A 22,886-nucleotide genomic window follows, 5' to 3' on the forward strand; every position below is an offset into this window, starting at 1 on the left:
TTCACATATTCTGTGTATTAAACTTTTATCAGATATGTGGTTTCCAAATATTTTCTCCCATTGTGCTGGTTGTTGTTTTACTTTCATAATAATGTCCTAAAAGTTTTTAATTTTGATGAGGCCACATTCTTCTATGTTTCCTATTTTTCTTTCTGTTTTCTTTTTTTACATTCAAAGTAACTACTTATAATGCAGGGCTTTCTTCTGTCATTTTTCTATTTAGTCTTTGCCAGTCTTATACCATTTTTGTCCTTCAATTGTTCTGTTACTGCCTACTTTCTTATTTATTTGATGTTTTGGGTATTGTACCATGTTGAGTCCCTTATCATTTTTTTTCTGCATGTATTTGTCATATATTTTCCTTGTGATTACCATGGTGTTAAAATTTAACATCCTAAATATATGGCAATTGTGGTAGTTTGAAGCTGTTATGTACCCCGGAAAAGGTCATGTGGGTACAGACCTATTGTAGGTGGGACCTTTTGATTAGGTCATTTCAATTGAGATGTGACCTGCCTTATTCAGGGTTGGTCTTAATCCCCTTACTGGAGTCCTTTTCTAATACATGAAAATTAAGAGAAGCTCATAGAGAAAAGCCCTGAAGAAGCTAAGAGAGGACCCACAGAAGCTCTGAGAGGAAGCCACTGAAGCCAGAAACTGGAAGCAATGAAACCCAGAATGAAGGACCAGCAGACACTGACCATGTTCCTTCCCATGTGACAGAGGTGTCCCAGATGCCAACAGCCTGTCTTCAGAGTCCAGGTATCATCCTGTTGATTCCTTGAGTTGGACACTTTCACAGCCTAAGAACTGTAAATTGTAAGCTAATAAATCCCCATTGTTAAAAGCCAGTTCATTCCCAGTATATTGCATTCTGGCAGATTTAGCAAACTGGAACAGCAATCATATTTGATTTGATACCAACTTGACTTCAATAGCATATACATACACTGTAGCATATACATACTATGTTCCCCCACTTTTTTTTTTTTTTTGTACAGGTTACAAATTATATCATTGTTCATTGTATGCCCCAAGCCATAGAATTATCAACACTTTTTATGCATTTTAGTACCCTTAGGAAGTAAGAAGTGGAGTTATGTACCAAAAAATACAATACCAATAGCAGTGGCATTTATAATTACCCTATATGATTACCTTTACCAGAACTCTTCTGTTATGCCACTTTGAACCACTGTCTAGTGTCCTTTCCTTTCAGTCTGAAGAAGTCCCTTTAGCATTACCTGTAGGGCAGGTCTAGTGGTGATGAACTCCTTTAGCTTTTGTTTATCTGTGAATGTCTCAATCTCTCCTTAATGTTTAATAGACAATCTTGCCAGATATAAAAGCCTTGGTCAGCAATTGTTTTCTTTCAGCACTTTCAGTATTTCAGCCCACTGCCCTCTTGTCTCTATGGTTTCTGATCTAATTAGAACTCACTTTTATATAACATCTTGCTTTTCTCTTGCAGTTTTCAGAACTTTCTTCTTGTCTTTTGCATTCAACAATTTGATTATTATGTTATGAGGCTTATTTCTCTTCAAATTTATCTTGTTTGATTTTCTCTGGGCTTCTTGGTTGTCCTTATTCATGTCCTTTGCTCAATTTGGGAAGCTTCTGTCATATTTCCTTGAATATTCCTTATGCCCCTTTCTCTCTTTCCTTTCCTTCTAGGACTCCCATAATGCATATATTGGCTGTTTGATGGTGTCCCAGAAGTGTCTTAGACTATTTTTGCTTTTTAAATTCTTTTTTTCTTTCTATTCATTTTTCCTATTATTTTTGTCTTTGAATTTGCTGGTTTTTTTCTTTTGCCAGCTCCAATCTGCTGTTGAAACCCTCTTGGGAATTTTTCATTTCAGTTAGTGGTCTTCAACTCCAGTAGTCTTTTTGCATCCTTTTTAAATTTTGTCTTTTTACCAAGATTCTTATATTGTTCATTCATTGTTTTCCTGATATTTAGCTCTTTCTTTGTGTTTTCCTTCATTTTCTTGAGTATATTGACCGATTTCCTGAGATCTTTTAGTTCTTTCTATTTCCTTCATCTCTTTGAGCATGGTGAGGATCACTTTTTAAAATCTTTGTCCAGTATGTCTACATTCTAACTTCTTTGTTGACATTTTCTGGATTTCATCCTCTTTTTGAATGGGCTACCATTTCCTTTTCCTTTGTTCATCTTGTAATCTTTTGTTTCACAATGTACATTTTAATATTTTAAAATGTTAACTCTGGGATTTATATCCTGAAAAGTCTCTTTCTGGACTTTATATCCAGCTAGTGATGTGAAAGAGATTTTCTTGAGTGTCAGGAGCTAACAAATATCAAGAAAGCATTCTTAAAACAAACAAACGAACAAAAAGCCTTTCACCATCTTTGCAAATTGGCTTTGCATTGCTGATGCTTTCCCTCAGTGTTCAGCCCTCCTATTAGGAAGGTGAGTACAGGGTGAAACCAAAGTGCAGGGTCTTCCCTGTCTTTTTCTGGGTCTGTATCTTGTCCTGGGCTTGTACTTGCTAGTAGCCTTAGGAATTCCCTGTTTGCAGAGTTTTAATGCACTCTGTATGTCCCAGGAAACATACCTTATCCCTCTTCTTGGTGTTCCACTGTAGGACTTAAATCAGGTAAGCCTTTGCCCCAAGCTACCCACCTCAATTGTTTCTTATTCTGGAAGGCAAATTCTGGGCAGAGGGTGGCACATAAGAGTGGAGTTTCTCAAGTCATTCTTATCCAGCTGGAGCAAGGCCAGTGTTCCACAAAGTAAGTGTGGGGTTAGCTCCCAACTGTACTGGGGAGGGGTTTCAAGGAGGGGCCAGGAGGAGTGCCAGGAAATTCTACCACTTCCCAAAGCTGCACCTTCTCGACTCAGCATCTGCCCAGCAAATGTAGCCCTTCAGCTATCTTCTGAAGCTTAGAGAAAGCATACAGTCTTTACTCTTATGCCTTTGTCCAGGGTGGGTTGGAATGGCAACAGCCCTCACAGTTGTGTCCCTGGAAATCTGAAGTAGCCAATCAAAAAGAGTGATCAGTTGTTCTCATAAACATTGGGGACTGACAGCTTGACATGCTGAGCCCTCTGTCTTGGGGCTTGACCCTATGAAGCTCGTCACTGCAAAGGAGAGGCTAAACCTGATTATAATTGTGCCTGAGTCTCCCCTTGAGTACGTCTTTGTTGCTCAGATGTGGCCCTCTCTCTCTAGCTAACCCAACTCATCAGGGGAACTCACTGTCCTCCCCTCTACATGGGATCTGACTCCCAGGGGTGTAAATCTCCCTGGCAAAGTGGGATATGACTCCAGGGGATGAATCTGGAATTAACACTGTGGGATTAAGAACAGTTTCTTGACCAAAAGGGGGATGCAAAATGAAACAAAATAAAGTTTCAGTGGCTGAGAAGTTCCAAATGGAGTTGAGAGGTCACTATGATGGGCATTCTTATGTATTATATAGATAACCTTTTTTAGGTTTTAAGGCATTGGAATGGCTAGAAGTAAATACCTGAAACTATCAAACTGCAACCCAATAGCCTCGACTTTGACTCTTGAAGACAATTGTATAGCAATGGAGCTTACAAGAGGTGACTGTGATTGTGAAACCTTATGGATCACATGCCCTTTATTCAATGTATGGATGGATGAGTAGAAAAAGGAGGACAAAAAAACTAAATGAAAAATAGAGTGGGAGGGGGGGTGTTTTGGATGTTCTTCTTTACTTTTATTTTTTATTCTTATTTTCACTTTTTCTGGTATAAGGAAAATGTTCAAAAAATAGATTGGGGTGATGAATGCACAACTATATGGATGGTACTGTGAACAATTTATTGTACACTTTGGATTATTGTATGGTATGTGAATATATCTCAATAAAATGGAATAAAAGAAAAAGGATTGATCAGTGATTGGACCATGCCAACCCCCTAGATCTTAAGGAACTAGGTTTTTATGTCCCTCTCTGTCACCAGTAAGCTATACCAGGGGTCAGACCCCACTGCTGCCTGTTGCAAGAGCAGGGGATGGACAGCAGTAACTGCTTCATGGAGCGAGCTATCTATTGACATTTACTGCAATTTACTAGCCTTTCCTCCTGCTCTTCCCTGGATGCTGCAGTATTCTACTGGACTCTGGAGTTGTGAAATTGTTGTCAGCAGCTGTCTGTTTAATAATTATTCTGGTGAATGGATTGATTCCTGGAGCTTCCTACTCTGCCATATTCCTACAATTTCCATCTTTGCATGGTTTTGGTTTCAAGGTAAAACTTGCCTCATAGATTGTGTTGGTGAGTGTTCACTCTTTTTTTCCTGTTGTTATTCTACCATGAATGACCAGTAGGATTTACATTTAAAATCATGACCCTGGAGGTTTCTTTATGGAGAAAAAAAAATGGACCTTTTATTAAAGTTTTACATATATACTTAAAATGCACAATCTAGAAAAATCAATAAATTTTCACAAAGTGAACCCAATCATATAACTGGCCCAGATCATGAAATATAATCTTACCAGCACCTTAGAATCGCCTCTCATAACCCCTTCCAGTAATTACTTTTTGTGAAGATTTTTAAACCACTGATATAGTTTATGTAATTATACTGGATTATTCAGGTGGTCTATTTCTTTATGATTCACTTTTGTTATAATTTTCAGGGATTATTTCCATTTCATCTAGATTTTCAAATTAATCACATGCCTTTGTTTATCATATTCTTTTATCTGCTGTATCTGTAGTTAAATATTATTTATTTGTGCCTTCTTTCATTTTCTTTCTGATCAGCCTTTCTGGGCATTTATAAATTCAGTTACTATTTCAAAGAGACAACTTTTGGCTTTGTTTATTCTATTATGTCCTTGTTTTCTATGTCATTGATTTCAGCTGTTTCATATTTTTATTATCTGTGTTTTGAGTTTTATGCTGTTCTTTTTCTAACCTAAGCTAGATGCCTAGCTTATTGATTTTCACTTTATTTTCTAATATAAGCATTTAAGAATTTCCGTTTCTCTCCAGGAACCGTTTTAGCACACTCCTACAAGTTTTACCATGTAGAATATTTATTATTGTTCAGTCCTAATTATTTTCTAATTTCTATTACATTTATTCTTTGAAATACGTTAAAGGATGTTTTAAAATTTTAAATGCAATTTTATAAACAGTTACTTTTTATTTTGAGCTAAATCTCACTGTGATGTGATCAGAATATTTCATTTGTATGATAGATGCTTTGAACTTTGTTGACAATTGGCATAGGTGATCAGTTTTAGTAAATTACTCAGGTGTGCTTGAAAAAAGAAAACTTTGTTTTTCACCTGGTGAATGTGCAGATTCTTATATATCCATTAAATCAAGCTTCTTAATACTGATTTTACAATCTTTTCTATCCTTAGTGATTTTTTTGCTGGTTTTGTTTTATTTCTTGAATAATCGGCAAAGGAGTGTGTTAAAATATCCTTCTCTGAGGGTGGATTTATGAATTTTACATAAGAGTTCTGTAAATATTTCTTTTAGGTTTTAAGAATTATCATTAGGTACATTCAAACTTAGAATTTATATTTCCTTGGCAAATTAAACCATTCGATCAATAAGCAATGACCTTCTATCTAATAATGAATTTATCTTAAAGAAAGTTTACTTTGACTGGTATTAATATAACTACGCCAATTTTGTTTTGCTTTGGTTAATAATCACTGATTATTATAGTCAATCTTCTACTTTAATTTTACTCTGTCTTATATTTTAGGTATGACATAAATAGCACAAAGCTGAATTTTGCTTGCAATCAATTTGATAATTAATATTTTTAAACTATAGATATTCTTTTATACTCATTATAATTAGATGTTTGTGACTCATAGGATTTGCATCTGTCCTGTCTTTTCTCATTTTTCTCTCATTAAAAAAAATTGTTTTATTTCCCCCTATGCTCCACCTTCTCATTTCCCCATTCTACTGATTTGTATTACATCCTCCCGTTAGGTGGCAGCCACTGAAATATTCCTATACATACATAACTTGAACAAATATAAAATTAATAGCACTGCTCATTTCCAAAACACTACAAAAATCTTTGCATTCTGGGCTTACGTTCTACTATTGTCAGTATTTTAGCTGCTTTTTTTTTTAATACTTCAAGTTAGAAAATATTTTTATACCACTAGTTTGTTTAAGTTCAACTATGTAGTTGCCATTCTTTGCTCATCATTCCTTGTTGCATTGCTGATCTTCTGTTTACATTCTTCCTGACATGCATACTTTAGAATTTACTTTAATTATGACCTATGGGCATTAAACCCACTCAGTTTTTTTCATTTCTAAATATCTTTATTCTTACTAGAAATGGGAATTATAAACAGCAGTCTTTCCCACTTTCTTCTAAATTATTGTAACAGCGGGATGATATAGAAGCAGTACTGGATGGACAGTCAGGAGGCCAGAACTCAAACTTTATGCCAATCATTAAAGTATTTTGTGACCTTGGGTAAATCCTTTCATATCTCAGCACCTATATTCTTATTAGACTAGACCAAATGAGGGTTAAGGGGCTTTCCATTTCTCACATTCTATGATTATGAATGAATGAATGAATGAATGAATGAAAGTGTAGTGTTAGAATATATAGAGGAGGCAAAGGACAAAAAGTGAGTAATTTGAGAAAAATAAGCAAAGTGAGGACAAAATTACTTCTTATATGCCTTTCTTTGTTTAAAATTACTTTCTGGAAAGATGTTATGAACACTCCAAGTCCAATGATTTACCCTTCTTTTGTTCCTCCAAAGACAAATCTTGCATCTGGCAACTTTAAAAGTGATGGCTTCTTGCACAGCCTGAGGTTCTCAGATCCCCCAACATTTGTAGGCTAAGATGTAACGTTGAAGAGATAAAACCCCAGGCCTAAGTGGGATAGAGAAGGGATTCTCTTTTCTGCATTTCATGAAAGTTTCCTTATACACCCTTTAGTCCTGGTCACTCTCAGGGTTTAGCAGACAGACTAGGGGACTGGGTGTCAGAAGACTAGGGTTCTCAGGCATAAGTGTTGCTTGCAAAAAAAAAGAGAAAAAGTGTTTAGCAAGAGAATGAGAGTGATCTTGGGTTAGTAACTATTTCTCTCAGTCCTAGCATTTTCATCGATAAAACGATAGTAAAATAGTTCCAGATTACAGGGCTATTGTAGATGAAATGAAAAATAGTGAAAAGTTGTGAAAAATGCTCTGATTCTTCCTTTCCCTTTCCCATAGTTATTTGCATCCATATCTATCAGCTTCACTAAATTATAAACTCCTTGACAGCAGGAACGATTCTGGTTTATGTCTGTGTCCCTTAGGGTGCTTAGTATAGAGCAGGTTCTAAATGCTTGAAAATTATGCATAGTAGAGATAGAATAAAAGTGTGACAAAGTCAGGCAGTTGTTGGTTATGAGACTGGAGAAGTCCACTCCACTTCAAGGTTCCAATTACTGGGATCCAGCTTAAAAAGGATAAATTCTTACTTGGACTTACTTGCAGGATTCAGAAACACGTGATCAGGTAACTTTAGAACAAATCCCACCTTAAGATCTTTTGTGTTACTTGAATGTGGTTAAAATGGGGAAATTTTGAGTTGTATATTTATTACTACAATAAAAAGTAAAAAAAAAAAAAAGATCTGTGCTGACCGAAGAGTGGGTGCCTTCAGACCACTGTGGCATGACAACTGCTTTGAGAGACATTCCCTTTCTCAGAAGACTACATGGAAAACAGATGATGCAAAATAAATGAATCACAGTAAAGGGGGTTTGAAGAAAAGGAAACAGGGATTCTAAAACTCAAAAAGAATTCCACACATGGACAAGTAAATATAATAAGCTTAATGGATTTCGAAATACAAGAAAGTAGTTGCAATTCTTTTACAGAAACAAGGAATAGAATTTTCATATTTATTCTTATAGAGAATTTAAAAAAAACATAATTGATAGAGAAACATAATTGATATAAGGTAAATAGAAACATGTTTTAATATAGTTGGATAATGCATAGTACAAAAGAAAATACCAAATCACTTGCTTATAACAGGTTTCATTCTCTTATTTTCATAAGGACCCATGTGGGCTATTTTGGATATGTCAGTAGTGGAAAAATGCAATTCACTAGGAATAAAATTTACAAGAGAAACCTATATTTTAGGAATACCATGGCTCTGTCAGTATTGTACTTGTGAAAATAGGCATATTCCCTATGTTATTCTGTGGCTTTCCCTAAGTCTATGAGCAGACTAGCCAATCATGCTGGGGTTGTAATTGTGCTTATCTAGTGGGAAGTGCTTGCTCTCCATAGATAAATTTTTTTTTTTCCTGGAGAAAACCTGGCTTCTCACTGTCTCTCCCTTCTCCTTCATCTATCCACTTTTAAACACCATTTAACCTCTATATAAAACTATATCATACAGTCACAATATTCAGCCTGAAACCTAAAGCAAAACAGTATTTGTCTCTTTCCAAGTCCATCTTGTTTCCAAGGAGGAAAACACCTGCATCCCAACACTCCTTAAAACACTGCACAGATATTTTAGTACTCTTTTCTAGTACTAAAATTCTGATTCTCTAAAAAATCGAAAATAACTGGTGTTGAAATTGGACAAGGTAGAAATAAAAAAGGGAACAGCAACAGGAAGAGTAGGCACTATTAGTGAAGAGCCGACTAGTCTCATAAAATGATGACAGCTAAAGTAGGGTGGGCCACACTTGTGAACCCAGGAAACAGGGAACTGTTCCACTCTCATCCCAAATTTGGGCAGTGGGGCTTCTTACATGGAAAACAGAATGGTTGCTGATTGCTATGGCATGGAAACCATCTTCCATAGCTTTTCCCCCTTTACTTCTATTTGGTGAAACTGGGTGGGGCAGGAGGCAACTTTGTGATGAAGAGGACATCAGAAGCTTCCTTGGAGAAGGGCTAACTGGAGGTATTTCCCTTTCTTGAAACGATGGCATATTCAAGTGAATATAGAGTCAACTGGCTTAGAAGGAAAGGAGCAATATGGGAAACATAATTTGTGGCTGTTAGAGTCAGAGGACACATAAATAAGGATAAAAAGGTCTTGTTGTAAAAGCATGACCACCGTTATCTCCTACAACCATGCTCCGTCGACCTATTTACCTGGGCACTCCCCTATTACCATAGCTGGAAAAGAATCCATCATTCTAAGCTCTGCTGCTCTCCCATCAACATCTACAGATATCCTGTCACAGAAAGAACTATGGAAACAAAACCATCAAATAACATGTGCTGCTATCTTTAGGAGCCAAAGTAAAAATGCTCTAAGTATCTGGCAAGGACATTTGGCCCCTTGAATCTCAAATCCCCACAGCCAAGACTCTTCTTCAGTTTTCTCTGTTGTTAGCCTGAGAGAGAAAAGCAGAAACGTGTTGACATTCTAAACCCACCAATGCTTAGTTTATAAAAATACACATATGACACATATCTTAAAATGGACCTTGCTCTATTAATTCTTTTAAACATGATTTCCCTGACTAAATGTTCCAATTCCATAAAACATATATTCCCTTAAAGCAGAGAACAGGAAACCTGAGAACTGTGCCACCATCAAGTAGGATATAAATATAAAGTGGCTGTATCAGCAAGGAACGCTCAGGGAATGCGTTTGCAGCCCATTTCATGGTGCCACTCGTTTGGGGATATTGGAAATGAGTGCCTTTCTTCCATTTGGCAAGGTTTCCTTATCTCAGCACCTACTCCTTTTGATGGTATGTTTTAGAAGGCTGTGCAGTATGATTCTGAGTACTGTTTGTGTGTACATACATATGTAGGAATAACGTTTATGTTTCCCAGAATAGGCACTTTTTGAAAGCAGCAGATCTAAAAGTAAAGTTAATAGAGCCTATATTTAGTGCTCATCTTCTCACTTTGCTGATGTGTACGCTGAACAGAAGATCACAGATTTCAGTCAGTCTCGCAAAGAGGCCGGAGTCGGCAAATGGCTATATTCAGAGCTGCGGAAGACTTGCCAACTCAACTGTCGCTGTTAAAAAGGCAGATTTGGAGAAGGTGCAACCGTTTTTCTCAAAGGTGACAGCAGAGAAGGAGAAAAGCCTCTGACAAAGCCATGAAATAGAAGCTTATGTTCGCAGCTCAGGGAAAATTACTATCCTCAGGCACTGCATCTTCCAGTCACGTCTACTTTAGGGCACAGATTTGTTACTCAGAAAGTTTTTCCCCTTTCCTTTTCTTGTGTGTCTCAAAATGCACAAATCCCCATACCTAACAGGAGAGAAAGAGCGAGCCCCAAATCTCTTAAAGCAATGGTAAAGGTGAAGGTGCAAAGACCAAACCAAACAAAAAAACAAAGCAGGTCATGGCACTGATAACCTTGTAAAGGTTCAATACCATATCCAGATGTTAAATTTTTTGCATCTGAGTTTAAATTTTAGCTTAAGACACATTAAACCACATGGTATTTCATTCATGCTAAACAATCAGACACTTGAGTGTCATCTTTAATTCTATTTGCTCTTTGATATATCAGTTTCCTGAAAAAGAATGAGAGCATAATTCAGATTTTTAGGGGGGAACATTCCAATTTTATTAATTACGGACATGTTCTTGGATAACTTGCTTATCAGCTTTCCCAACAGAATAAAGGAGTAATAAAAGGAATAAAGATTTCTGCTTCTACTTCTTTATAAAATATTGGTGACAAGATTTAGTTTTAGGGTCCTAAATCTCTTTTATCAAGAATGCACCTCAGCTCAGACATTTCAGCTGAGTTGGGAAGATGGCACTATTTTTGTCAGTTCAACTTTGCTACCTAGTGAGGGAGGGCCCAAGGCACTTTAACTCAAATTTTTGGCAATTAACCTGTTATGCTGATGCATTGACATTCATTTCAAAACTAAGCAGAAGGTATACAGGGTTGGTAAAATACAAACTCTGCCCAAATATCAAGTCTCCTTTTACTATTTGAAAGTTTTAAAATATGAAGACATTTGAATAATAATTAAAAAAAATCCTTGTCCTCTCAAAGTCTATATTTCAAGGACTGAAACACATTGGCAGATACATCCCAATCTGGATAAGTTATTCTCTTTCTAGCTTATAATTACTAAGGGATCATCACTGTCACCCAAAGAGAAAGAAAGATGAGAATGAACTGGATTTTTTTCTTTATTCTTAAATGTAATTCTCAAGAAACAAAAGAAAAGGAGAAATGTATCCAAGAAAATTGAGCTCTCCCCATTTCACATTTTCTAAGCTAGTTCAGAAATGGAGTTAAATAATTTGGGAGGAAAGACATTCATACTTAATATTTGCTTTCCCATGATGGAGGAAATGGAGCTGAGAAAGCAACTATTATCCTGATGCCTCAGGATGAAGCAAAGCATGCATTGTACAGTGGCAACACAATGCATCAATAATAATAGCCCAGGAATAGATTTTTACTCTTTTCCTGACAGATAGAAATGCAAAGAGAGAATCAAGCAGGAGAGAAATACCTTAGTTTCCACCCCCACCTCAAATTGCTTTGGCATATTTTAAGAAATAAATGGATCCATACAGAATTTAAATAGCTTTTTCTTTTCCTTTTTTGTCAGCCACAGAAATGGGTCAGGTCTAGGAATTGTTAATTTCCTGGCCTGAAAAACCAAAGTGTTTTAAAATAAGATTTCTTTTTTGAAGGATCAGCTTTCTTGGAAGGGTGTGTGTGTGTATGTGTGTGTGTGTGTTTTAAATTTCTCTAAATATGGAAACTATATTGTGTAAAGTGGAGGAAGAGAAATTTTCATTAGTTACTTTTGTTGCATTATGTAAAGATAAATCAGGGTTTGTGGCTGCTTCTACGTTTTTAAAGGCTGCTTGTTCACGTGCACTGCATTACTGTTCTTTCATTCCGTCTAATAAGACATTCAAGGTCCGCCCAAGTGAGGTTTTGCTCAGGTGTACTCACCTAGATAATCCTGAGAAAATCTCAAAATGCTTATTCTCTTAACCCATTCCCTGGAAAGGGGGTACTCCATCCATTCTGCAAGAATCAGTTCCATTCCACAGGCCCTAACATTCATCACGGAAGCTGAGGTACCTTTCCAGCATCTTAATGTTGCTGTTTCAGCCAAGGCCACCACTCTGCCGGCCCACAGGTATCGCCTGTATTCACCAGGTGTGAAGACTGGGAGGGCGTGCGAGGCCATTGTTATTTACCCTGGCTTTCATTAAACCCAGGGGTAAGAAGATGGATGATGAGACTGGCTTGATGGATGTTAGACTCTAGGGCGAGAAAATGCCTAGAAAGCTTACAAGATAAGATCACCTTAAAGGTTTCCTGTAGTAGATTTAACACAGGTGGAGAATGTATATTTTTCAATCAGTTCACAAGATTTTAACTTAAAGTCAAGAAGAGAGGAATGGAGGAGACAAAAAAACCCAAGAGCATGCCCCCATATGCAAAGACTTGAGGAATGCAGCTCAAGAGGAATGCCTGGCTGTTGAACTGCCATATAGAGAAGCCTCTAGACTATACAGCGAGTCTTCCAAGTATGTATTTTGGAAACAACACAGAACCAAATTCCTTGCGATAAGGACACAAATCATAAAACTAAAACGGCCTAGGAAGTCTAGTCAATCAAATGGCAAAGGCCAAATCTCAGAAACACAATCAGTTCAATAGCATTTGTTTACAGACATTTCAAGGTCATGGGTTGGTTGGTTCAGAAATGCCTGATGGAGCAACAGACACATGGTGGGCTCTGAACAAATGTTAACGGAGAAAGAAACTAACATGTCCTCTACCTATAGCAGTTTCTGCCTCTGTGGGGCATAAATTGCAGCCTGCAGGAAAGAGCTTAAGGATCAAGTCACCTCTGTACTCCACTGAATTCTAAATGATGTGGACTCAGTTGATATTCTGAACATCACAGCCTCAGAGAGTTTTGCAGTTAATGTAATGTAAGCCAATTTCTCCCTGGGGAAATTTGATGCAATGTGCTTCAGTGCCAAGGTTGTTTGTTCTCATCAGTGGCTGTTCTCCACCAACTTCGTCACAGTGTTGCCCGGACCAGAATACCTAGTGATGTCCCATAAAATGACACTGAAGACTTACACAGAAACTCTAAATGATCTCAATCTCAAACAGGACACGTGGATTTGCCACCTGATACCTCATGGTCTATGTGACTATACCTGGATGACTTTTAATGGGGCAAAGTAGCTTGTGAGAAGTACATATTGTCCTCTGTGATATTGGGGGCCTTGAGAGTGGCCGCTGGAAACCTCACTGGACTTGCAAGACCTGGGTAAGTCCCCTAGTCTGCCACTTACAAGCTTTTGGCAAGTTACTTAGATTCTGAGCCTCAGCTTTCTCTTCCAGTATAGGGCTATTAATAATCTTCTTCCAGGGCTGTTTTATGTATGAAAGCAGTTTGTAAGCTCTCTTAGGAATTATTATTTTAGATCTTAGAAAGCCACCCCCAGGTCCTGCCCAGGAGACAGATGACAGATTCTGCATATAAGGCTCTTATTTCAAAGCTGGGGTTGAAATAGCCTTGTCCTCCCAAAGACTAAGGAATACCACTTAAACTAAATAGCAATCCAAGGCAAAAATGCACATTTTCTATGTGATAAATAAAGTACATGGAGGGCTGCTTCCTGTTCATATTGCATGTGCTGGATTATATTCTGGCAGCTCAGCCTCTTTTCCAATTATAAAGAGACAAAAAAGGCAAGTGACCATTGAAATAGCCTTTCTCCATGCATTTTCCTTCCCATTAACTCTGAATATCTCCTGTAAAGAAGAAAATCCAGAATCTGTGATACTTTGGCCAAGAAAGAGGGTCTTCTCTGAATGTAGCCAGAGTTTCCCTGTTGTTTTCGTGCCTTGAATACTCTTTCCTCTATTCTAGGTCTTCCAATTTAAGATTTCTTACCGAATTTCACCTCCTCCTACAAGCCTTACTGTGGCCCCTTACTACAGAACTTATCACAGTTGGTCTGAACCAAAGTTACCTACTGGCTGATTCTCTTACAGTGATTAGTAGATGATTATTAAATTAAGGAGCAAGTAAGGGATATGAATGTTGGAAGGACGAAAGAGAAAACATAGACTCCTAAGGATAGCACCTAAACTGATCATGGAGGAAAGCTGCTCTGTTGGTAGAAGCGCAAGAACTCTGGATACAAACATTTGAGCACAGGATGGATGAAAATGAATTTCAAAACTAATCAACCAGTAATTATTTTGTTAGACCCTACATAGTGTCCAGGACTCTTCTGCATATTTGGAATGAAGAATGTGAGCAAGAAAAGGGTTGAAGAGATTTTATGAACATTGGCCAGGAGGTTGGTGTCTTAGGAATGGCATATGCATTAACTCACTTCCTGTTTCCAAGATGCCTTTGCTTTTGGCAACATCAAAAACAGTAGAGAATACAGAGTAAGAGGACTGTTTTATACACATGGGTTATCTATCCCCATCTAGCTGTTTACTTTCCCAGGTCGGAGTCCTTGAGGAAGTTTCCACATTGAATATTGTATCCCTTTGGTGATTCCAATTCTGTTTATTTTCAACCCTGAAGAATGTGTTTTCACCTAGCCCAAACCAAGGTGGTTGTAAAGTTTCACTGAGTAGATTGAAATAAAAATAAAAAATATTTTTGGGCCCAACTGTTAGAAGACGAATCAGAAAGATGATAGGACTTGACATTGTGTTAATAAATAAGGGCAAGTTGAAAGGGTTGGTGATGTCTGAGCTAAAGGGGCAAAGATTTAGACATACACTTGTTTTGTTAGTTCTAGAGGCAGATTTCAGCTCAACAAAAGGAAGAACTTTTGTAAGAAGAGCTGTTCCAATGGTAGAATGGATTGCTATGAGCAGTACTGCATATTGGCCAGGTCTAAGAAGATGTGGAATGGTGACTTGTCAGAAAAATTGCAGAGAAGAGTCAGCTCCTAAAGGATCCATGATTCTATGTTTATCTAGGAATAGCACTAGTGTTTAGGGTCTGCTAAAACCACCTACACTGGTGTAAAACAAATAGATGCCATAGCTACACTCATCTCATTCTTGGTACAGTGTTTTATTCCTAGGGTTGAAAATTGAATCTTGAAGTTACTCTTTCAGTGCCAAGCTGACTTAATGCGTTTGTGGACTGATAATAAGACTTCTATTTAGGTATATTAGGTAAATGTCTACCAGAGTTAGATGAACAAGGTTTTGTACTGCTACTAACTAGATGACTATCTAGGGAAAAAATAAGATATACAGTGGGGAAGGATTCATGCAAGCACCTTTAGTTATTAATTACAAAGGAATTAGCTGCAGGGTTTCCTACTCTCTCTAGAATACTTATGTGTTTAGAGACTGCAGTCAATTAAAGATCAATTAGAAATAAAGAGCAAAGATTTTAGTAATTTCAGTTTAACTTCAAAGGAAAAATGTCAGTTTAATAAAAATGCATTTTCCATATTACTCAGCTTTCCACAAAGTCAGTCACATGCATACTGGGTAACTTAATTTTTTTGCACAAGGCCTGGGAAAGTAAGACAAAGAAAAGAGCAAGTCCTTACTGCATTCAAGGGAAAATAGGCCATTTTATATTTATTTTTCTTTAAAGTTAGTAAGATAAAGTCAACTTTCTGTATTTGCAACTAAAAAAGAGATAACTAGCATACATCAATTATAGTATAGCTGTTTAGGTAAGGCACTGAAGACAGTGGGTGACTGAATTTGAATAAGAAAGCCACATATCAAAAAAAAACCCACCTAGTTATTGCTCTTACAAGTAAGTACATTGAAAATAAAAAACTTCTAACGTTCAGAGAGTCCTAAAGGGTGTAGTGCAGTTTGCCTAGGAGTATGTCAGAATATTTACCACCATCTGTCAGAAAGAGAACAAGCTATGCCCCTCTCTCACAAGTTGTTAAGGAAGGAATATGTTTTATAAAAGTTCTGATGTAGTTATGGCCGTGCCATTGGGTCTAGTGACAGCTCTCATTTTATTCTCTTCTGACATGGGGAAAATATCTATATTGTTAGCCACAGTGATTTTTAAATAGCTTATACATACAGGTTGGCAATATATTTTTACTTGTTTAAACAACAACGATTGCTGGTCCCTTATGAAAATTCTCAATGCTACACTTTACAAGAACTCTCTTGTCATAGTTTTAATTGAATTGCCCCTTTTCTAAAATTCCCCCTTGCCCTCCCTAACCCCACTCTTCTTGAAGACAGGTTAAAAAAAACAAACAAAAAACTCTGGCTAAATATCAAAACAAGGTAACCACTGAAACCATCGTTAATTATATTTGGTAATATGTTTTATATTCCTCATATTTGGCCTTCTCAAACCAAAAAGCAATGTCAATCTTGTGAAAACATGTAGAGAATGGAAGTGAGGGTAGAAACCCAAAACAGAAACATAATTTTAGGATTATAAGCTTTTTCAAACCAAGAAAATGGACATGAAAGGCATATATTTATCAGTATCCACCAGAGTTCAAAAGAATATTGAACCAAATTTTAACAAATTCAAAGTGCTTCAATGAGAGACACAGAGTTGTTCTTCTCAGGATGCTTTCTGTAAATAGCATAAAGACCTGTGATCTGTGCTCAAACAAAACAAAACAAAACAAAACACAACAACAAAAAACTCACAAAAAACACAGAAACAAAAAATACCCCAATACTCTGGTGCTGACATACCCTATGGGGCAAAAATGTGATTCAGCAATTGTATTTAATATTAGTGTCATAACACACATTAAAATGATGGAAGGATAATAATTCTTCCTTGCCATGAAAGTCAATATTATCAAGTTTCAGTGGAACAAAATTACATGCCACTACTAAGAATTGTTTTGTTAGTCAGAATGCTTTGAATTTTTAAAAAATCTTAACCTAGTGTTAGAAAAGTCACTTTGCATATAGTTGAGAAAACTAAATCAGCCATAAATAAATTTGCCCAAGAATGATTTTACTTGGGTCCCAGATGCAAAATCATTAAAATAAAACTAAAAGATACTATTAGCTTATCTCACTTTATGAAAACACAACCAGAAATATATGCCTCTTGAAAGGAAGGCTTTATGGGTTCCACATATATTTTCAGTGTATCCTTCCTCCCTTAATATGATCATAATTCTATAAGGATAGTAACATATTGATTTAGTTTATTTACGAAAAGCCCAAGCATAATAGCATCGATAAGAAAGGTGGAAATGAAGGAAGGTAGGGAGAAAAGGAGGGGAAAAAAAATGGAGCAATGGGGAGAGGGAGGAAAAATATTCACCAAGTAATAGTAGCCTTAATCAGATAATTTTAAAGGTTCAAAATAATATGCTTACCAAACAGCAGTCTTATGAGAAAAGTATTCTACGCATCTCTCAAGCAACTAACCTGACCTGAAATGTTCTTGATAATGACTTGGGACCAGGATTTTCAACTTGTTCTGTCTACTATCTCCTTAAAATTAATAATAGTAATCATCGTCATCATAATAATAATATAAACTAAGGCAATTAAAAAAATGGATATACTTAATGGGTGTAAAGGGCTCAAGTTGAAGTCTCTATCTTCATTATGTGATGAAAACCAGAGTCAGATTCAAATCATAAACACTAAGAACATCCAATACATGACATTCTGGCATAAGAATGTTCTCCTAAGGTAGGAACACGTGAGGTACTTCCAAAAGAGAAGGAGAAAAGAAATGTTATTAGAACACATTAAGATGAAGAGTTCTTGACTTCTCTGGATTTGTTTTTCACTTCTGATGAATACATCTTTGAGATTTAGGGTTGTTATTTATATTATGGAATCTTCAGTGGAGCATTCAGGATAGTGTAAATGGATTTAGGTTGTTCTCTGTGACTGTCTCCCATGAAAGTGCACCAAAAGAGCGATCCCGGGAAATAGATTTAAGGCACATTTTGCAGAGGTATATCTTTTCAGCCTACTGATTTCCTGCAGATGGCTAAAGCAGGGGTATGGAACACGCTGTCATATTTCATTCATAACACACATGTACTGGAGTTCTAGGCAACAGATGGACAATCGCTTGTTTAAACTACAAATGTGAAATGCTAAGGTAGAATAGCAATATTTCTAGAAATGTATATGGAAAAAAAAGGCTTTCTAAGCCAAGAGAAATGGTGAGAGGCTGTGAGGTTACATCAGTGTTTCCCTGATCTCCCTAACAGCTGCCATAATTTCCCCAACACCCTTCAAAACTTGATAATGGAGGGATCAGGGGGCAACCGACACAGATTTGACAAGAGAAGCCCAAACCATATCAAATAGAAATATTCCTGGCTGGTTCACATTAATAGGATTTTTGCTAATTAGGAAAATTGTTGAAAGCTGTTTTCAGAGTCCTATCTATATTCCATTAACTCTTTATTACAGTCCCATTGGAAAAGTGCCCTCTTTCTCCTCTGGACCCAACTATAAAATATCTATATAAGTGTAGTTAGAGTTTTATGTACTTTAAACATCACCATAAACATCTTTGCAGAATCTTTCATAGTCAGAAAACATATATAGTGTTGATAACTCCACTGCATTACCCTGCACATGCCCAGTGAAGTAATTTTGACCAGAGAAGGCCCTATGGAAACAACAATGTGTTAATGACAAGAAAAAGAACCCACATCTTTGAGCTATAGAGACGTCCAGCACCCTGAAATCTTGATGCCTTATGCTGGGTCACATGGTTTCTTTTTGAATTTTAAAAACAAGTTTGTTTGCCAGATAAGATTCCACATTGAGACAGTATGAGCTAGGGATCCAGAAAATTAAAAATTCTTGCTTTAAAGTAGTCTACAGAGCCCATGATATAGTGGGTTTTTTTTCTTTTCCATTTTCCCATGTTATACTGTATCACCAAATATTTGTGTTTTTGACAATGTTTTAAAACCAGTTTTTACCCTTATAGGCTCTATTGATGATATTCTGCTCTACTATTTATGTATTTAACTGATAACAATAAAGACAACTTGTCAAAAGACAATAGGATATACGCATTACGGTAACATGATCTTTATATCTCTGTTATAGGCAAAATTTCATGTAACTTAAACAGTAAAGGGTGACTTGGCATTGTTTAAATCAAATGATAAAAGAAAAAACAGAAAAGCAATATAAATCATATATTTTGAAAATATATGGAATAAAATATTGTAGGATCCTTTCCTTATTATACCTTGTGAAAGAAAAAAAAATCTTAATCTAAATATTCCCGCCTATGTATGTGTGTACATTCATTATCATAAAAGTATAATATGTCTATATTAAAAAGAGATTTACTTTACAAATCTTTGGTTAAGATACTCTGAGGTTATGTGATAAAAATGTACTCTAAAGATTGTAAGCAAGCAGTATTTTGCTGGCAATGCCACTGTGATATGTCTGTGACAGTATTTCTTATAACTCTTGTTTTGGCATGTAAACATTAAGTTACATAAGCACTTAAATGTAACAAACAAGTAGGATGTTATTGCATTTTTATAGTATAAATATTTCATAAATTCTTTCTCTTTTGGCAAATTTTACAACAATATGACTGCACTTCGATAAAATCCATCTCTCAATAGATTGGGCTCTTTGCTTTTGGCCAAAAGACAATTTCCCCAAAAATATTTCATAGAAAACAAGTTATTTAATCAATTCAAGCTGATTATAATGTCATGCTAATTGTCTAATAGTCAGTGCTCTTTGAGGTCATTAGCATGGTCTGGCTTTTATGTTGGAAGATATAATTCAGAGAGAGGCATTGTATCCTAAAACTCAGACACTACCCTTAAGTGAGTTCTATATATTTCACATTATGAGAAATATAAGCTCAAGGATAAGATTAGCAAAGTAAGGAAATAACAGTGATCAAAAGAAGCTCTTAATAGCTATAACTTTGGTGGTTCTAAAACAAAATTGCTTGGTGACGAAAGCAAATGAGCCCCAAATTAACTTAGATGAGCTATAGTGATGTTAGCTTTAAGAGGCTTCTATTTAAAAAAATAATAATATTTGACAACTTTTATAATAACTCCTATTCAAGTAAAACAAATGCAATTGGAATTCCTGGGGCATGGATTACAATTTAAAATATGTACAATTTTTTTTTCATTTCTGTTCTGGATGTTAAAATTAAAAAAAAATTAATAAAATCATCAGAGTAGAAAAACTGACTCTATAACATTATAATCATGAAAAAGATATTTGTGGAATCAGGAAATGGTACTCAGGGGAAGATGACTATATTTGTTATAGTTGATTTCTTAAACTGGGTGGTAGGTATACAGGGATTCATTATATTATTATTTATACTTTCTTGTATATTTAAAATAGTTCATAATTTAAAAGTATATATTTATGGATGATTTGAAGAGAAGTTTAAGGAATCTCAATCCAAAATATTTAATTAGTTTACAAAATGACAACCTGACATTACTAAGCTAGGTGTCTCGCCTTAAATAAAACACATTAGAAACTAAAGAAGTATGGTTCTGCAGTTGGCAGGCATGCATCTCACTGGCCAATAAGAGTTTGAATAAAGATTCTAGGCAGAGACCCTGCATATTTTTAGCTCAGAAAGGCAATTTTTTTTTCAGTGATTGTCTATGAAAGTATGGTGTAAATGTCACATCGAAGATATGAAAATATCTCCTGCAATATGTAATTTGAGTTACAGAAGGATTATGAGAATAATGAAATGTGGTTTCACAATCTTTTTAAGCTTTTCTTTTTTTAAAAGTAAACTAAACAAAATGTCACAATTTTATTTTCTGTGCCCTGATTTGCAATTGTCAGACAAAAAGGACCTGGGCCAGGGCTGTGTGTGTGCTATGGTGGTGGAGGTGATAGAAACTGTTGTTTATAGTGACCTTCCTTGAGAGAAAAGTCAATGTTCGTAGTTGTACTTGGATATTAGAAAAAAAGCATGGCAATATTTCTTAAGATGAAAAGTGGGACAATCTCAGAAATGTTAGATTCCAGAGAAAAGAAAGTTTATGAATATTATAATGTCCAGATAGTATTGAAAAGAACAATCTTGATAATACTGTGGGATAAAAATAGGCTTTTCAAACATAGCCCCCCAATTACTTTTTTTCCAGCATGATCCACCTGAAATTTCTTTGGAAAAGATTGAAGTTTTGTTCTCCCTCTTCCCTCATTAGCTATGGGCTTATGTTTGTTTTTAAATGAGCACTGATCACTGGTTACTATAGATTTCAAGTTTGGACAGTTGCAAACCAAATTTGAGATTGTTTTAACCTATGTAATACACAAATCAAATTCTATGTAGTCTAATATATAAATTGTGTATTTTCTCCCCCAGGGACATGGCTGGTTTGTAGCCACAAAAAGATATACTTTGCAATATGCAGGAAAAGAATGCCTAAATTTTATGATCACAGGCAATGTGGAAGTGATAGGATGGAGCTTTCAAGTCTAAGTACCTGTGAGTTGGCAGCTTCACCCATGAAAAACTGCATGACAGCAAATACCACACTAAAAAAAGTCATTCAACCGGATGAAAAGTGAGACAAACATAGGGATTAAAAGTTACAGGAATGCAGAAGTGAATGGGATGGAGCATAATCCATGCAAAAATGTGGAAGTCCTTGTGAACAAAGGCCGTCAAGGTCCTACATGATTAAATGTGAAATGTGAATTGGTAAGAATTTAAAAAAAATCTCATTCTATGTGCTTCTAAAGAAAGGTTAATAGCAGATTAGCAGATGAAGAACAGAGACCATCCCATAGCTTGATCTCCTTTCTTCTATTTCCCTAGTTCTTATTTTTTTTTTTAAAATCTTTTCCTTGTGTTTCATTCTTCTCAGTGCCACCCACTAACCAGCTTAACAGGTAGCTGTGTCTAAAGGTCAGTGCTAGCCTTGGCGGTCAACACCCTGATGCGGGCAGAGTTGCAGGTCTTGCAGAGGATGTGTCCATCCAAGGGGTAGCAGCCTTGGTTATCGCCTTCAGACAGGAGACCACCACAATCCTAGAAAAAAATGAAGACAGATGCAAACGACATAAGTGGAAACATAAATTACATACACGGAGATCAAATTCCTTAGCTTTCTATTCAAGGTTCTCTGTATTGCGTCCACTTACTACTTTTTCTTGCTTCATATATGGCCACATCACCTCCCTTCCTTCCTCTAGTACATAAGATATCTTGAATTAAAGATTGGGGACATAAATGCAAAGTGGGTAAACTGACCTTTCTAAGTTCACTTAAGATGAAATTATAAATACAGGAAGAGAAAACCCCAAGGTTCTAGGCTCCAAGTAGTGGTCTGCCCCACCCTCCTCCCGAAAACAGCAACAGCAACAAGTTTTCATTAGTTTCAGGCTTGCATAAGGGAAAACACCTGTGCAGGAATGACATTTCTTGGCCATTTCCAAGCAAAAGCAAAGCTTTTGAGTGATTCCTGTCAAGCAGAAGGACCACCACTGGGCTCTGCACGTTGACTCCAATTGCTAGTAAGAAAATAAAATCCTACAGTTTGTGGGGAGAAACCATTTGCTTTACTTTCTAACGGAGCTAGCATGGTGTAGAGGAATGAGCGCTGGATGAGAAGACAGGACTTCTGGGCACTACCTCTAGTCTGCCATTGCCTGTGTGACTTCAGGCAAGGCCAGTTGTCACTCTGAACATTTTCTACCTTGCCAAGCTATTGAGATGATCAAAGAGGATAATGGATGTGGAACTGCAACACTGCACAGTGCTATGTAACTTGAAGAGATTATATTACTGCTGGCAACACATCTGAGAGTCCTTTTTGGAGCATGTTCTATAACAAATGCTGGACCTTACCTCTGGGGATAAATGGAAGTTTCTTTGGAAAATAAAGTACTTGATCTAGTGGTGTTTGCTCCTGCTAACTTTAGGAAAAATTCTAAAAAGCTGC

The 22,886-nt window shown here is 36.3% G+C and overlaps 1 protein-coding gene across 10 annotated transcripts in view; it reads right to left on the reverse strand.

The window, feature by feature from the left end:
- Positions 1 to 7,816: 7,816 nt before the first annotated feature.
- The window catches only part of LOC119535969 (LIM domain containing preferred translocation partner in lipoma), a 740,701-nt gene continuing 725,631 nt past the window's right edge, over positions 7,817 to 22,886 (reverse strand). For all 10 annotated transcript variants that reach the window (XM_037838441.1, XM_037838450.1, XM_037838386.1 and 7 more), the window contains one exon: positions 7,817 to 21,973. In XM_037838441.1, coding sequence (XP_037694369.1) covers positions 21,845 to 21,973 — 129 coding nt within the window. In that variant the 3' untranslated portion in view covers positions 7,817 to 21,844. The remainder of the gene's footprint in view (positions 21,974 to 22,886) is intronic.

This window comes from Choloepus didactylus, chromosome 1, assembly GCF_015220235.1.
Source record: "Choloepus didactylus isolate mChoDid1 chromosome 1, mChoDid1.pri, whole genome shotgun sequence".
In the NCBI taxonomy this organism is placed as follows: domain Eukaryota; kingdom Metazoa; phylum Chordata; class Mammalia; order Pilosa; family Megalonychidae; genus Choloepus; species Choloepus didactylus.